The sequence below is a fragment of the Podarcis muralis genome, chromosome 4 (genome assembly GCF_964188315.1).
Source record: "Podarcis muralis chromosome 4, rPodMur119.hap1.1, whole genome shotgun sequence".
Lineage (NCBI taxonomy): Eukaryota > Metazoa > Chordata > Lepidosauria > Squamata > Lacertidae > Podarcis > Podarcis muralis.
The window spans coordinates 9,549,682-9,567,267 of record NC_135658.1 but is presented as its reverse complement, the minus strand read 5'-3'; the positions used below and the strand labels follow the sequence as shown (position 1 = coordinate 9,567,267).

Below are 17,586 nucleotides of genomic sequence, written 5' to 3'. Positions count from 1 at the left end.
GCCCAGTTCCCTGTAACTTGGCTTCTCACAGTGAGGGAACCACCAGAAGGCCCTCGGAGCTGGACCTCAGTGTCCGGGCAGAACAATGGAAGTGGAGACGCTCCTTCAGGTCTACTGGGACGAGGCCATTTAGGGCTTTAAAGTCAGCACCAACACTCTGAATTGTGCTCGGAAACGTACTGGGAGACGATGTAGATCTTTCAAGACCAGTGTTATGTGGTCTCGGCGGCCGCTCCCAGTCACCAGGTTTTCAATGTCAGTGGGTTTATTGTTCAATTGCTTTGAGGTGCTTCACAGGATTTTTATTTTTTTAAATAATGGCACAGTTTTTACGTGTAGCACCAAACACATCTGGAACAAGGCACAGTGAACACGCAAAAAGCCAGCGGGTTTTTTTTTCTTGGTTACATTTATTTCTATAAATTTGTACAAAAATCTTTTGTTTTTTAATAATGTACAGTATTTCCACAAAATGCCCAAAGAATTGAGCATATTTGTCCTCTATACATGTTCAGGATCACAGGGGAACAAGAACTCGGGAACCGAAACCCCCGTTTTCCACGTTACCCAAAGGCACATTTTAAGAGCTTTGATCGTTCTCAATGATTAAAACAATTGAAGGCGGCAGGTTACACATGCAATAGTGCAATACGCTTAAATATATATATATATATTTAATATATATGTATGCAGACATGGGGCTCTGAATATATTTCTCTACGAAGCATCAGTCAACATCCATGTAAACATTTAAAAAGTCAATACTTTGTGCATAAGAGCTACTTTATATACATTCATCACTGAATTGAATAATAATCATCAGGTTCTTCAAAAGCCAGAGAAATCCTCAGAGTTTACAGGTGCGACGTTTTGCCAAAAAGTGTTTTATCTTCGAGGGTTCCTGCTAGATTTAAACTCTTCTCTTTCCCGTTTCTGGGTCACCGACAGAACTCCTATGCTTTCAATGGGTGCGCGGCTAGGGAGAAACTGCTTAAGTTATATACACACAGGCCCAACAACGTGAAAGGACCTTTGCAAAGGAACACAAGCCAAAGGAACATGTTTTCTGCCCCAGAGAATTTTCCAAGTCCGCACATGGCTATCCTCAAAGAAACCTGGGAACTAGAGTTTGCTGAGCGTGCTGGAAATTGAGAAGGCTGTCGGGTCTGCTACTGGTCCCAGGATTCCTTGTGGGGGGAGTATAGAGCCGTAACTGTTAAAAGTGGCATAAATGTGCTTTAAATTGATATCTGGAAAAAGCTAAAAAACAAAAACAAAAGCCACAAGTAGTTAATTTGGGGGTTTGAGAACTTTCTGCTGTATATCTAGTTTTTGAATATTACTCGTTTGATGACTGGCCCAACATTGGAAGTCATCTTTTGTAAATATGCATTTATCTCTCTGAAAAAGCACTTTTCTATCTTGGGGCAGTGGACCTTGGGGCAGTGGAGGAGACTCTAGGAAAAGAGGGAGGAGAAAGAGGGTGAGGCAAGGTAGAATGAGCAAATACTTATTTTTGTTTCAGCTGCGGACGACTCTCCAAATCATGGGTAGGCAAACTAAGGCCCGGGGGCCGAATCCGGCCCAATTGCCTTCTAAATCTGGCCCATGGACGGTCCGGGAATCAGCGTGTTTTTACATGAGTAGAATGTGTGCTTTTATTTAAAATGCACCTCTGGGTGATTTGTGGGGCATAGGAATTTGTTCATTTTTTTTTTCCTTTCCAAAATATAGTCCGGCCCCCCACAAGGTCTGAGGGACAGTGGACCGGCCCCCTGCTGAAAGTTTGCCGACCCCTGCTCCAAATGCTGCTGGACTATAGTCCCTCCACATCCCTGATTTACAATGTTGGCTGGGGCCAATGAGAGATGGAGTCCAGCATTCAGGTCTCCCATCCCTGGTCTAAAGGCTTCACAGAATAGGTGTGTTCTTGGGAGGGATTTTGAATGGGGTAGCCGGAGAGGAAGGGTGTAATAATTTAAGAGAGCAGAGAATCTTTGGGGAGCTGAGTCCTTGGAGGGGAAGGAAAGCCTTTGGGTGATGAAATAAGGGTAGAAAGAGCAGGGCGAGCTTGAAATCAGGGACTGGAACCTGTTTCACAGCCTGTGGAACTGGAGGGAGCTGCTCCCATATTACGCCAGCGGTGGCCGGGGCCAGAGGCAACTGCAGATACGGCAACAAATCTGAATTTTACCTTTGCAGAGTAGGCTTGTTTCTAGACAAACACACACACACACACACACACACACACACACACACACTTCTCCATCCAGACAAGCAAGGGGTATTATCAGAGGTCAAGGATCCGCACTCCAGCCAAGCAACTGGAGGAGGGTGAAAGTAAGAGGTAGGGTTGCAGAGCAGCTACAGCCTGGAGGGAGTCTTAAGGGCCAAACAGAGGAGACTTAAGGGCCGCATGCACATGGCCCCTGGGATGGGGAATGGGCAAAGAGGTAGAAGGCGGGTTTCCCCTTTTAAGTGCTCCAATAACAGGGAAAAGCTAAGCCTTGTGATTTTCTCCCACTCCTGTACCTGTTAAAAGCACAGGAAGAAGAAGAGGTGTTTGGATTTGATACCCCGCTTTATCACTATCCGAAGGAGTCTCAAAGCAGCTAACAATCTCCTTTCCCTTCCTCCCTGACAACAAACACTCTGTGAGGTGAGTGGGGCTGAGAGACTTCAAAGAAGTGTGACTGGCCCAAGGTCACCCAGCAGCTGCATGTGGAGGAGTGGGGAAGCGAACCCAGTTCACCAGATTACGAGTCCACTGCTCTTAACCACTACACCACACTGGCTCCCTGTAGCTTCACTGTAGAAAAGAAGTTCGCAACCCAGTTATTCTCTCATACCCACATGCGTGCACACACACACACACACAAAGCGTAGCGTAATTGTGGCTCGTTACAAGCACAAAGGGACGCGGGTGGCGCTGTGGTCTAAACCACTGAGCCTCTTGGGCTTGCCGATCAGAAGATCGGCGGTTCGAATCCCCGCGACGGGGTGAGCTCCTGTTGCTCGGTCCCTGCTCCTGCCAACCTAGCAGTTCGAAAGCACGTCAAAGTTCAAGTAGATAAATAGGTAGCGCTCTGGTGGGAAGGTAAACGGCATTTCCATGCGCTGCTCTGGTTTCGCCAGAAGCGGCTTAGTCCTGCTGGCCACATGACCCGGTAAAACTGTTTGCGGACAAACGTCGGCTCCCTTGGCCAGTAAAGCGAGATGAGTGCCGCAACCCCAGAGTTGTTTGCAACTGGACTTAACTGTCAGGGGTCCTTTACCTTTTTTACAAGCACAAAAGTTGCGCCTGCCAATTGCCGGTTCTTGGTTTTGCTTGAAAATATCGCTGGCTTTTCCAGCATTTCTTTGGGAGGCACACAAAGGAGTGTGCCATTTTTTAAAAAGGGCCGGATCTCCACAGAAAGACACCAGGAAAGCCGGCACGAGAATTTGTGGGAATCAGCAAGGTCCTTTTTCAGAGAAGGTCGTTGGTTCCCAGCCTCATTTATGCAACAAGGTATAAATGGAGGTGGGGGTGAAATGGGACGAAAGACTCAGAATTTGCATTGGTTGTGCTTTCAGGAGGGGCCTTTCTCAACCAGAAACCTCCTTGTGCTACAAAACCCATGTTGGAAAAAAAGCAGTAATGTAGCAATAGGAGTTGCTACAGCACCAGTGGCAAAGGGAAGAAAAACCCAGTGCGGACACAGAAATGAGTATGGATTGCAGAACAAACAAATGTGGGCTCTGGGGTTTGCAGAACCAGGAATCAGAGGGAGCTGCCTGTGCAATGTCCGTCTTTTCTATGGAATAACGAGGACTAGCTTTCTCCAGCTGAAATAGCAAACCTTGCAATGGGCGATTCAGAATCCAGAAACGGCCCGTGCTTCCCCAAACACTCTTGCTTTCAACTCCCTTTCTTCCTACCCACTTTGGTCCACCTTCCCTTCTGCTGTTAAAAATCAGCACGAAGGAAGAGATCGTGCAACGCACAGAGCTCCTTCGCGCTCCCGCTTCCCCCCAGGAGAAACCCTCCATTTACTACTGAATCAGGGCCAATGTCAACAATTTCTACAGATTGCCGTCGGTTCTGATTCAGAGGCAAAGTAGCCTTTTCCCGGGGAAAGCCCTGGGGCGAATGGAAAACGACTTGGGCCCACTTGCTTTTAAGGCTTGGGACACACAGCAGTGTGGACAAACCCATCATCGGCTTGCACAAAATCACAAACAGGGTGAGGGTTAAACGGAGGCACAGAGTCCTCGGCCTAGAGGGCCGGTCTAGCTCCACAGACAACCCACATGGCCGCCGAAGGCAGCAATGTTGTTTCAACGCGCCAATGAGGCAGCGGTCAGTTCACACTTGCTACATTAGATGCGTAGCCCCGCTGGCAGCGCGTGAGTCTCTTAACCTCAAGGTCACGGGTTTGAGACCCCCATTGGGCAAAAGATTCCTGACTCTCGTGGTCCCAACCCTACAGTCCTCTGATTCTTCTAATCCCCTGGGACACTTTTCCTGCATTGTGCAGTGCCACCAGTAGGAGGCAGCGTTAGCATTCAGGGCCAGGGAAACCATCCACCCAAAAATAAGTGCTTTGCACCCACCCTGTCGTTTGGTTTTGCGAGCAGCGAAACTTTGGAGGCAACCAGGCTGTGCAGCAGAGCACACACGCCTTGCTAACTCCTAACTTAAATCTCTGGGGATCTCCAACTAATAAGGAATTCTCTGCCTTCAGAGCCATGTCAGCAAAGAGCAGTCGGTGCTGAGCTACATGGGCCCATAGCTTGAGTCGACTTGGGGCAGCGTCCAATGTCCAAGTCTAACAAAAGGCAAAACAAGTGTCTTCCCTCGGTGAGAACTTAAAAACCGAGGGCCATTGCTGGAGCGGGGCGGATCTGCCCCAAAGAGAAAATACAATGGTTTCTAGCAAGGTCTAAAGCTTTGATAGTTAGACAACTTTTTTTTCCTTTTATCCTTTTTAAAGCTCATGCGTGCATTCGAACTCGCCTCCCCGATTTGCAGACCAGAACACACACAGAAAACAACTTGGGCTCCGGCAGAGAATTGTCTTTTGAGGCCGCGTTTGCCAAGCGAATCGCTGCCAGAAAAAGCGCGCAGGGGCGAAAGCACCCGGTTCCCTCCCCATGGCGGTCAGTTGACTTCCAAGATCTCTGTCTCCGGAAGACCGAATTTCGTCTTGTACTTGTCAAAGAGTCTGATCAGAGAGCTGACGTAGAGGCTGTGATAAAAGTCTACTTCCTTCTGGCTCGGGTTATCGACTTTGGGGACGGTGATGGGCTCCCCGACTGAAATGGAAAAAGGGGAAACAAGATAAACATTAAGAAGCATTGCAAGGGGTTGGACTGGATTAGACTGTGGCAATTGGGTAGTCGATTGGCGGCTTCTGTGATGCTCGCTATGGCCAGTGTCGGTGCGGTGGGTGAGCGATTTTTGCCACCCCCCCCAAAAAAAGCTCAGCAACACTGGGCAACACCCCTCAAAAAAGCCCTTGGCAATCTCCCCCCATTTTCTTCATTCTGAGTCCCCCCAAATAGAGTGTGTCTTATACACGGGGGGCGTGTTATACACAGAAAAATACGGTAGTTCAGTGAGGCTGAGCCCCTCGCACTAAGGGGGCCTGAATGAAATCCAACATGGTAAAAGGGCAATATTCAGAAAAGAGCATGGTCAATTTGTTCATCGCCTTGTCTCAGGGCGACGTACAGTAAAAACAGCTTGAAAGCACATAAAAAGGCAAATACGTTTATAACAGGCACCCACAAACTTGGCCCTCCAGCTGTTCTGGGACTACAACTCCCATCATCCCTAGCTGTGGACCTCTGCAGTCAGTCAGTGTATACCAGGCATGGCCAAACTTGGCCCGCCAGCTGTTTCGGGACTACAACTCCCATCATCCTTAGCTAACAGGACCAGTGGTCAGGGATGATGGGAACTGTAGTCCCCAAACAGCTGGAGGGCCGAGTTTGGCCATGCCTGGTTTAGAAGAAAACCTGGAGAGCACCAGGTTGGCAAACTGTGATGTACGGAAGGGAAGGCATTATGGGGTAACTGTGCCCCTGAAGGACCAGGTGCGCAGCCTGGGAGTCATTTTGGACTCACAGCTGTCCATGGAGGCACAGGTCAATTCTGTGCCCAGGGCGGCTGTCTACCAGCTTCATCTGGTATGCAGGATGAGACCCTCCCTGCCCGCGGACTGTCTCGCCAGACTGGTGCATGCTCTGGTTATCTCCCGCCTGGACTACTGCAATGCGTTCTATATGGGGCTACCTTTGAAGGTGACCCGGAAACTGCAATTAATCCAGAATGCGGCAGCTAGACTGGTGACTGGGAGTGGCCACCAAGACCACATAACACTGGTCCTGAAAGACCGAGATTGGCTCCCAGTACCTTTCCGAGCACAATTCAAAGTGTTGGTGCTGACCTTGAAAGCCCTAAACGGCCTCGGTCCAGTAGACCTGAAGGAGCGTCTCCACCCCCATCGTTCTGCCCAGACGCTGAGGTCCAGCTCCGAGGGCCTTCTGGTGGTTCCCTCATTGCGAGAAGTGAGGTTACAGGGAACCAGGCAGAGGGCCTTCTCGGTAGTGGCGCCCACCCTGTGGAACACCCTCCCTTCAGATGTGAAGGAAATAAGCAGCTATTTTCTCTTTAAAAGACATCTGAAGGCAGCCCTGTTCAGGGAAGTTTTTAAATATTTAATGCTGTATTGTTTTTAATACTTGATTGGGAGCCGTCCAGAGTGGCTGGGGAGACTCAGCCAGATGGGTGGGGTATAAATAATAAATTATTATTATTATTATTATTATTATTATTATTATTCCGTTGACTGCGATCCTTACCGACAGTGGTGATGGGCTTGGGATATGGCAGCAGCCCCCAGCTGTTGGGGGAGAACAGTCCTTGTCCGTGGAAAACGCAAGGGGCCACGCCAATGTACTTCTGGAACTTCTTCTGAACCCAGCGCCCCCACGATCCCTCCTCAAAGATCACCTGCTTGTAGACTTCGTTCTCGCCAAAGGAATACACAGGAACCAAATCCGCTCTGGAAGAGAGGTGTGAAAATCAGGGTGGACTTGATTTAAATCAAACCAATTTAAATCGCTAGTCAGTAAGACTTGATTTAATTTAATTTGAAAAATTTTTACAGAAAGACTCATTCCTCGCTGGTATAACCTTAAAATTTACAAACCAGATGAAGGTTTCGTTTCTGGAATAACAAATTTTCAGAGCAGTTTTCACAGTTATATCGAAAATTACCGATTTGGTTACGCTATTAGAAATACACAGAGACAGATAATTATGAAATTATGGTGAGGTTTAGTAAGTTAACTGCTTATATTTGGACAACTTTTCTGCTGTACTCTATTGGAAGGAGAAAAATAATCATTTCCTCAGTAACAATTTAAACAATTTACTTAACTAAAACAATAACATTATAGCATATGTATCCATGTTTGTTAACTGATGTGGTTAAATGATTAAAAATAAACTTAAACTGAGTTTTAGCACACATGAAAAACTTGAAACAAAGCCTTATTTTCTGATGAATAGCCTTTGGACTATAATGTAACTTAAATAGAAAACTATCTTTAGAAAGATTTTCCCTCCAAAAGCATTTTATTTTTAAAATTTGATTTAAATTTTTTTAAAAATCTGATATATTTTTTTAAAAAAGCATTGATTTTTATCCACCCTGGTGAAAATGGTATCCCTTTTTTGTTTTTTGTTTTGCATGCTCTATCAAGCAGAATAAGCATTTCACGTCATTTCACTTCACTTTTAGTTTGTGTATACCTCCTTTTTATATTGCTATACTCGAGGCAGGCTGAAGAAACAGCAGAGATCGCACACCTTTTTAACAATCTGCTCCAATACAAAAATGCCATAATAGGAACATAACTTTAAAACAAATTAATATGTTATCTAAGAGACCACTGTAAGCAGATGTAAACATTGGCAGGATTTTGATTTCACATGTAGCGTAACAATTACCATGGGTAATATGGACTGATATAAAAGTTAGAGTTTGGAAGAAGATGCAGTTTTAAATGCTTAAAATGGGACCCTATGGGGGTGGGTGGGAGGAAGTCCTGAGATTTGGAGAATTCTCTGTACGTATATGGATATGTATTTGGATTTTTATAACTTTGTATTGGTAAGAGCAAATAAAAATGTTTTTTAAAAAAATAAAAATAAAGTAATATTCAATAATCCATTCGGATATAATAGTACGCTTAAAACTTTAAGCGCTTTATTTATTTTTATTAAAGTGTCTATACGCTTATCGCATTTATAAATTTTAAATTTATTGCTGTACATTGTTTTAAATGTTTGTACCCCCAAACATTTAAATACCCCCTGGGATTGTACCCCCAAGTGTGTTTTATAAGCTGGTCTCCGACCGTAATAAATTATCTCTATCTATAATAGTACGCAATCAAATTAAATATCGGCAAGTAATAATTAAATCCACTCTTCTAACAATTACAGGAAATGATTTCTAATTGATAAAAATAACAGGGCATAAATTAACACAATACGAATTGAGAAGCAATTGCGTATCTACTGATCACAGTGAAAGATGAGGAAGTGAAATCGCTAATGATACATTGGGCAAAAGACTTTGGATATAATATACTGCTTGAAGAAAGGGAAACGTAGTGGGGAAAAAGGATAAATTTTACAGCCTGTAATGCTTTCAAAGAGAATATGATGAAAATGATGTATAGATGGTATATTACACCAGTGAAATTAGCTAAAATGTATAAGGCAAATAATAAATGTTGGAAATGTAAAGAAAAAGAAGGAACCTTTTATCATATGTGGTGGGAATGTAAAAAAGTAAAGAACTGGGAAATGATATATAATGAGATGAAAAAGATGTTGAAGTATACATTTTTTTAAAAAAAAACAGAAGCATTTTTACTTGGTATTATAGGTCAAGACATTAACAGGCAAGATGTTAAATTGTTTTTATATGCAACAACTGCGACAAGAGTATTGTTAGCCCAGAAATGGAAACAAGAAGAAATTCCGACGAAAGAAGAATGGCAGACGAAATTAATGGACTATGCAGAATTAGACAAAATGACAGGAAGGATTCGAAACCTGCGGGACCAGAGATTTACAGAAGATTGGAAGGAGTATATGAATTATTTGAAGAGCAACTGTAATCAACAAATTACGCTAGTAGGACTACAAGAAGTTTTGTGAGGAGGAATATACGAAGTGTCACAAAGTAGAAAAAGATAGAGATATTGGTTATGAATTTGAGATGTAAAAGGGAAGATAAGAAATGTGTACTGAGAGATGAGATTGGAAAATTTTCAGACAGGATTGAAGGAAGTCAAAAATTTGAATAAGATGTAAAAGTATGTTTAATTACTGTTGAAAATGATATGTTAAAAAAATCTAATAAAAATTTACAGTGGTACCTCGCAAGACGAATGCCTCGCAAGACAAAAAACTCGCTAGACGAAAGGGTTTTTTGTTTTTTGAGCTGCTTCGCAAGACGATTTTCCCTATGGGCTTGTTTCGCAAGACGAAAACGTCTTGCAAGTTTGTTTCCTTTTTCTTAACACCGTTAATACAGTTGCGACTTGAGTTGCTACGCGGTGTGGTAGCCTTTTTTGAGGTTTTTTACAGACTTTGGTGATTTTTGAAGCTTTTCCAAAACTTTCCCGACAATGTGCTTCGCAAGACAAAAAAAAATCGCAAGATGACAAAACTTGCGGAACGAATTAATTTCGTCTTGCGAGGCACCACTGTATATATATATATATATGAATTTATATATATATATGAAAGATTAAAGTCGTTCTCTGCTTACCCGTGGCGCAACGCCAGCTTCACAAAGCCCTTCCGGTGCCTCAGGGTCACCGAGTTTTTGCCAGGGGCGCAGTTCAGGGACTCGGCAGCGCCCCCCACCACAATCACAATGGCGTTGCCGCTCCCGTTCTTGGAAAGGATGTAGTCTATGGTGTCCCGGTTCACAGGGCAAATACCTGGACGTTCGGAGAGAGAAAGAACTTTCAGACTAAGGGGAGAATCATAATTGTAGAAGGGACCTTAAGCGTAATCTACTAGCCCAACCCCTTGCGATGCAGGAATATGCAACTTTCCCATACCTGGGAAACCAGGGCAGAATTTAGGTTTGATGAAGCCGATCAGAAGGTTGGCGGTTCGAATCCCCGCAACAGGGTGAGCTCTCTTTGCTCGGTCCCTGCTCCTGCCAACCTAGCAGTTCGAAAGCACGTCAAAGTGCAAGTAGATCAATAGGTACCGCTCCGGCGGGAAGGTAAACAGCGTTTCCGTGCACTGCTTTGGTTCGCCAGAAGCGGCTTAGTCATGCTGGCCACATGACCCGGAAGCTGTACGCCGGCTCTCTCGGCCAATAAAGCAAGATGAGCGCTGCAACCCCAGAGTCGACCGTGACAGGACCTAATGGTAGGGTTCCCTTTACCTTTATAAGCTACTGAAGGTAATGGAGCCCTTTATATGTCCAGCTGTCCTTTGTCAACAACAAATGGTCGCTGTTTTTTGTGTTGGATATATGCTATATGGTCATTTATGGACCTAATAGGTATCTCAAGCCATTTGCACATAACAAAATAACCAGTCCATGAAGAATGTGGGCACCCTATATACAGAAAGAAGCAAACCAGTGATATTTTAGGGAGCAGGCTGGCAGGCGGGGCCCATGATTTACATTATAGGAGCCTACACAATACAAAACCTGTTGCTGCATGTAGGTTTGATTCTATTTGTTTTTTATCTTATATTTTGGAAATGTACATCCAGTTTTTTTTCCCTTTAATTTTTTTGGGGCCCCCAAGAGAGTGGGGCCCTAAGCTATAGCTTGTTTAGCTTCTATGTAAATCCAGCACTGATCTGCACCACGCTTTAAACAACTGAGCTATCCAGATGTTGCAGGAAACGGCAACAAGATTGTTGGTCGTTGTCGCTATTTATCCACTGTCTTACACACAAACACACACACACACACACACACGTTCAAAGGAGATACAGTGGTACCTCTGGTTACGTACTTAATTCGTTCCAGAGGTCCGTTCTTAACCTGAAACTGTTCTTAACCTGAAGCATCACTTTAGCTAATGGGGTCTCCTGCTGCTGCCGTGCTGCCGGAGCACAATTTCTGTTCTCATCCTGAAGCAAAGTTCTTAACCCAATGGTAATATTTCTGGGTTAGCGGAGTCTGTAACCTGAAGCGTATGTAACCCGAGGTACCACTGTATGCAACATGCAATAAAAACAGCTCAAAAACGCCATAGAAAACAACCAAAGAAAAGCCACAGATAAATTAAAAAACATTAAATAATGGTTTTCACCGAGCCAAGCCAGTTCATCTGTTTGGGGGAACAGGAAGCAGATTTTATGAGAGGATGGCTAATCTGGACAGCATATTGAGGCTGTTTCTGCTTTCAGAATCTTAAATGCAACAGGTCCTGCAGGCTGCTATGCTTTCTAATGCTAACACCCCACAAAAAATGTCAGTTTCCTTCCTGGCTAATACAAATAGCCAAGGGCAAACAGACTGGGCAGTTCTCCAGATCTTTCCACACCACTGGCCTCCGCAGCGAAGGTGAGGGAGAGTTAGCAAGAAACATGCAATGGGGGGGGGGCGAGAGGCTCCTTAATCCTGGCCAGGGGTCCTCCAAGGTCCCCATCTGGTGGCTTCCAAAGAGGCTGAGGGCCTAAGCAAGCGGCCAACAGCCCTGCTTAGAAGCTTCTCCGTCTGGTCAGTGAGAGAGAGGAGGATTGGTCTGAGAAGATACTGAATTATTTGAGTAGGTTTGAACCATTTGGGGCAATTAAAATGTTAAATAAACCTTGTGGAAGGAGGAGTGTTAAGGTACAGTGGTACCTCGGGTTACAGACGCTTCAGGTTACATACGCTTCAGGTTACAGACTCCGCTAACCCAGAAATAGTACCTCGGGTTAAGAACTTTGCTTCAGGATGAGAACAGAAATCGTGCTCCAGCGGCAGGAGGCCCCATTAGCTAAAGTGGTGCTTCAGGTTAAGAACCGTTTCAGGTTAAGAACGGACCTCTGGAACGAATTAAGTACGTAACCAGAGGTACCACTGTATATAGAAGTGTAAGGTAAAGGTAAAGGACCACTGGACGGTTAAGTCCAGTCAAAGGTGACAATGGGGTTGAAGCGCTCATCTCGCTTTCAGGCCAAGGGAGCCGGCATTTGTCCGCAGACAGCTTTCCGGGTCATGTGACCAGCATGACTAAACCGCTTCTGGTGCAACGGGATGCAGTGGCGGAAACCAGAGCGCACGGAAACGCCATTTACCTTCCCGCCGCAGTGGTACCTATTTATCTACTTGCCCTGGTGTGCTTTCGAACTGCTAGGTTGGCAGGAGCTGGGACAGAGCGACGAGAGCTCGCCCCGTCACACAGATTTGAACCGCGACCTTCCGATCGGCCAGCCCAAGAGGCTCAGTGGTTTAGACCACAGCGCCACCCGTGACTTACTGCGGTGTTGAGAAAGCACTGTGTTGGCAGGTTTTCGAATCCTTACCCCCAGACATCAAGTAGTCCCTCAAAATGGGCATCCTGAAATTCCCGGCTAATGTCGCGAGGTACGGCCGAATCCCAGGGAACTTCTGGCTCACGCCTGTGGCTTCTGTGCTAAAGTTGCAGAAGGCGCCCAGCCCCATGATGCCGTGCGGATGGTAACCGAAGATGTAATTCCTGTGCGTCGCCAAGTTGTGGGTTTTTACGAGCTGAGGAGGGAGGTGGAGAGACAGAGAGATAAAATGAATATAAAGCTACTTCACCAGAACAGAAGAAATGCAAGCTACTTCCGCTGAAATGGGGAGAAAATTTGCCCCCTTGAGATGGAGGGGAGAGAGACAGAGGTCTTGGCAGTTTGTCTAGCTCAGGAATGGCAACTTGATCTTGACCACGGCAGCTCAGTTTACACGCCCTAAGAATTCATAAGCCCCACATTGCTGTTCCAGCCCCAGATAGCTAGCTAAGCCGTCAAGAACAAAAACAGAAGAAAACCCGTCCGGTTGAACAGCCTTCTTTCCTTTGCTGTTGCATAAGAAAAACAAAAGGCTCTCAATCACAAGAAAAATACAATAATGACCGCTCCCCGCTTAAAACGGGGGGCGCCCTTTGCGTGGACGCGCACAGCCCCTGGATCTGGAGCGGCCCCATCATCATAGGCTTGGCTTTGCCTTCCCTCAGGTGGGATACCTGGAGGTCCCCGCCTACCTCGGTCAGTTGTCCAGTCCCACCTGGGGGAAGCGTTGCCAAGGAGACCAGGCCAGGTAGGGGAGGGATTACCTGCCCGCACAATAGAGGGAGGATCTTACCTGGGAATCCTCACTTGGCTCCAGAGCTTCTCCCACCCTACCCACCCTCAGTTAATGTCTTATTTTGCAGGTTAACTTTTCTTCACAGGTTTTGCAGGTTAACTTTTCTTCACAGGTATGCGGGCGCTGCTACGTTAAGGTCGCTGTCAAAGGGCCGGAAAGGAATTTCCCTGCATTGGCAGGTTTCGCCTTTCCCGTAGCAAAACGTCACAACTTTGGCGGTATCAGTCCTTGGGCGGAATCCTTTAGTCCATCTTCCTCTTTGCGGCGGCGATACCAGGGTTCCCCGTTAAAGGGGTTTCTGAAGGGAGGCTTTGACCATACGCCGAAAGGTCGTCATTGCTCTCTCCTGTGGCGGCGGCGTAACGGGGGCGGCTATCTCTGCTTGAACATATGTTCTCCAGAGCCGGCCCATCCCCCCCCCCCCACACTGGATAACCCTGATGCTCCCTAGGTCCCCGGCTGGGGACTGGGGAGGGAGAACGCCCAGTGCCTGAGCCAAGGTCTACCCACATTTGAAATTTAATAAAGTTGTGACCAATTTAATCCCATAGAACGTTGTCTTGAGTCGTTATTCCACATGACGGGGGGGGGGGGGGGACCGCTCGGGATCTGGGGACTCCGCCTGTCCACGCAAAGGTCTTCGCTTGCATTACAAGCTTCTAAATCTGGCCCGTGGATGGTCCAGGAATCAGCGTGTTTTTACATGAATGTGCCCTTTAATAATAATAATAATAATAATAATAATAATAATTTTTATTTATACCCCACCCTCCCCAGCCAAGGCCAGGCTCAGGGCGGCTAACAAGCAATAATAAAAACAAGTTGAATGAATACAACTTAAAAACAACATTAAAATATTTAAACATTAAAATGCAGCCTCATTACAGGAGGAAAAAGAAAGAGGGGGAGGGAATCAAACTGGCTCCAAGCCAAAGGCCAGGCGGAACAGCTCTGTCTTGCAGGCCCTGCGGAAAGAAATCAGATCCTGCAGGGCCCTGGTCTCATGAGGCAGAGCGTTCCACCAAGTTGGGGCCAGTACTGAAAAGGCCCTGGTCCTAGTTGAGACCAATCTAACCACCTTGCGACTTGGGACCTCCAAAGTGTTGTCATTTGTGGACCTTAAGATCCTCCGTGGGGCATACCAAGAGAGGCAATCCCGTAGGTACGAGGGTCCTAGGCCGTGTAAGGCTTTAAAGGTCAAAACCAGCACCTTAAACCTGACCCTGTACTCCACCGGGAGCCAGTGCAGCTGGAAAAGCACTGGATTTATGTGATCCCGCAGCAAGGAAATGTTATCAGAGCCGCTTTTATCGTGCATTTACAGGCAGGGAACGGGGGTCAGGTGTTTTTACCGTGTCTGAAGAAAGCAAAAAAACCAGCCTGTCTTGTTCTGGGCCTTTTAACAGCCTTTTCTATCGAAATCGGCAAGTTAAGCATAACACAACATAACTTGACGGATGCTCTGGTAACCTCGAGGTTAGCTTATTGCAACACGTTATACTTAGGGCTGCTTCTAAAGGCTGCTCAGAAACTTCAGCTGGTGCAGAATTGTGAAGCCAAGCTGGGCAAGAAGGTTTGAGCATATTATAAGCAATCCAAACCCGACCTGGTTTGGAGGCTGGCGGTGGGGAAAGCAGCGCTCCCCCCCGCCCCGCCAGCCCCAAAGAGCAGGTCGAAAGGAACCCAAAGCCTCCAGAGCCCAGCGGGAACTCCGGAGGCTTTGGGTGAACGCACCTTGAACGCACAGAATGCACCTTGACTTAGAGGGGGAGAACAAGAAAAAAAAAATCCCCCCCCCCCCCTGTTCTCCCCCTCCTATGGTCCAGTGCGTCCTATGGTCTGGTGCATCCAATAGAGCGAAAAATACGGTAAATTGATTCTACTTTTGTAAGCCATATCTCATTTTAGAAAGCAAAAGGCTTAGAGAACACCACCATTGGCTATTCCTCAGTGGCCCTTGTCAAAGCTACAGAACTCGAACTATGAAAGGCTGGCAACCAGGAGGAACCTAACTCGCTCATTGCCTCATCCTCTTTTGAGATATTTTATCTGCACAACTTGTCGTTTTTTGGCTTTCCATCCAGCTCTAGCTGCGACTACGATGCAAGGAGTTGCTGAACCCACACCTTGTACTTTCCTCAAAGCCACCCTGGGTGCATGTCACAAGATTATAATGCTCTGCATTATTCAGCCCAGACCCTGAGGTCCAGCTCCGAGGGCCTTCTGGTGGTTCCCTCCCTGCGAGAAGTGAGGTTACAGGGAACCAGGCAGAGGGCCTTCTTGGTGGTGGTGCCCGCCCTGTGGAACGCCCTCCCAGCAGATGTCAAGGAAATAAACAACTATTCTACTTTTAAAAGACAACTGAAGGTGGCCCTGTTTAGGGAAGTTTTTAATGTCTGATTCTGTATTGTTTTTGATATTCAGTTGGAAGCCGCCCAGAGTGGTTGGGGAAACCCAGCCAGATGGGCGGGGTATAAATAATAATAATAATAATAATAATAATAATAATAATAATAATAATAATAATTTATTCTTATTATTCTTATTCTCATTATATTTTATTTTATTTAAGTTATTTTTTTATTTTACTATTTTATTATTTTATTAAAGTTATTAAGTTATTATTATTTTATTTAAGAAGTGAGGGCCTTCTTGGTGGTGGCGCCCGCCCTGTGGAATGCCCTCCCATCAGATGTCAAGGAAATAAACAACTATCTGACTTTTAGAAGACATCTGAAGGCAGCCCTGTTTAGGGAAGCTTTTAAAGGTTGATGTTTTTCTGTGGCTTTATATGTGCTATAAGTCTTCCAGGTGGCTGAGGAAACCCAGGGTATAAACTATTATTATTATTATTATTATTATTATTATTATTATTATTATTAAGCACAGAGACGGGGGACCTCTGAGGCCTGAGATGTTGTGGAACACCAGCCCCTATTAGCCCCAGGTGAGAGGGGTTGTAGTCCTCCACAGCTAGAGGGCGCCAGTTCTCTATCCCGGCCTTAAGAGATGAAGGCCAACAATGGCAAAACCACCACCCTTCCACTAACGAACCCATAAAACAGGCTTTTCTGCAAGCCCAGCATGGCCAGAACAATAAGACCGAAGCAACGCGGACTGGCCTTTTCAAAGAAGGCTTCTCCCAATTAATTTATTTTTTTTAAAAAAGGAAGCCAGAGGAAAAGAGGTTGCAGCAGTACTTACTCGGATGGGGAAGTAGTCCCGGAAATACCTCCAGACAGCCCAGTTTCTGACCCACTGCGATCTTCTACCACCTTTTGGGTTTAAAAAAAATATATTAATAATGGAGCAGCTATCAGTGGTTGATCAGAAAGAACTGATGAAAGAGACCAGGCATGGCATGTGCAGTTGTCAAGGTCTGGGTGGATGCAGAGGAAGGGGAGGGGAAGCAACTGGGGCCGCCCCCCCCCCCCATGGGAAGAAGACGCAGAGCCTGGGAAATGGGTTCTTTTAAAAAGAAACAAAAACCCAAGGAAGGCCCTGGATCACCTCCAGGGGTGCCAACTTAAATAAAAAATACTGGAGGGCAGGTAACACCCACTCCACAAAATCAATCACAAGACGCGGCACACACAGACCATTGGAATGGCATCGCCCATCAACTCTGGGGGCGCCCAGATCCCTGAGATATTTTATGGGATCTCAGAACCTAGGAGTTGGCTCCTAGAATCACCTCTGTTTAAAGCAGGCATAGGCAAACTCGGCCCTCCAGATGTTTTGGGACTACAATTCCCACCATCCCTGACCACTGGTCCCGTTAGCTAGGGATGATGGGAGTTGTAGTCCCGAAACATTTGGAGGGTCGAGTTTGCCTATGCCTGGTTTAAAGATTTGCTGTAACCCTCCCTCCTTTTGGAGAAGGGTGGGTGATAAATAGAATATGTAACTAACAATAACGATTCCTGCTGGTATCAACAGAGTATCAACACAGCAAAGGAATGGGTGGACTGGGGTTCAAATGGGTCCGTGCTCACTGTACTAAACTCCTACTTGGAAAATGGGTGTGAATTCACCCACAGGGTTTCAACTTTGTTGTTGTTTAGTCGTGTCCGACTCTTCGTGACCCCCTGGACCAGAGCACGCCAGGCACTCCTGTCTTCCACTGCCTCCCGCAGTTTGGTCAAACTCATGCTGGTAGCTTCGAGAACACTGTCCAACCATCTCTTCCTCTGTCGTCCCCTTCTCCTTGTGCCCTCCATCT

General features: G+C 46.1%; 1 protein-coding gene across 1 annotated transcript in view; it reads right to left on the bottom strand.

The window, feature by feature from the left end:
* Nucleotides 1–390: 390 nt before the first annotated feature.
* Nucleotides 391–17,586, bottom strand: part of DGAT2 (diacylglycerol O-acyltransferase 2) — a 68,421-nt gene continuing 51,225 nt past the window's right edge. The window contains exons 4-8 of the mRNA XM_028725885.2: nt 16,569–16,639; nt 12,560–12,764; nt 9,840–10,014; nt 6,850–7,052; nt 391–5,298 (exon numbers count right to left, since the gene is read on the bottom strand). Coding sequence (XP_028581718.2) covers nt 5,144–5,298; nt 6,850–7,052; nt 9,840–10,014; nt 12,560–12,764; nt 16,569–16,639 — 809 coding nt within the window. The 3' untranslated portion in view covers nt 391–5,143. The remainder of the gene's footprint in view (nt 5,299–6,849; nt 7,053–9,839; nt 10,015–12,559; nt 12,765–16,568; nt 16,640–17,586) is intronic.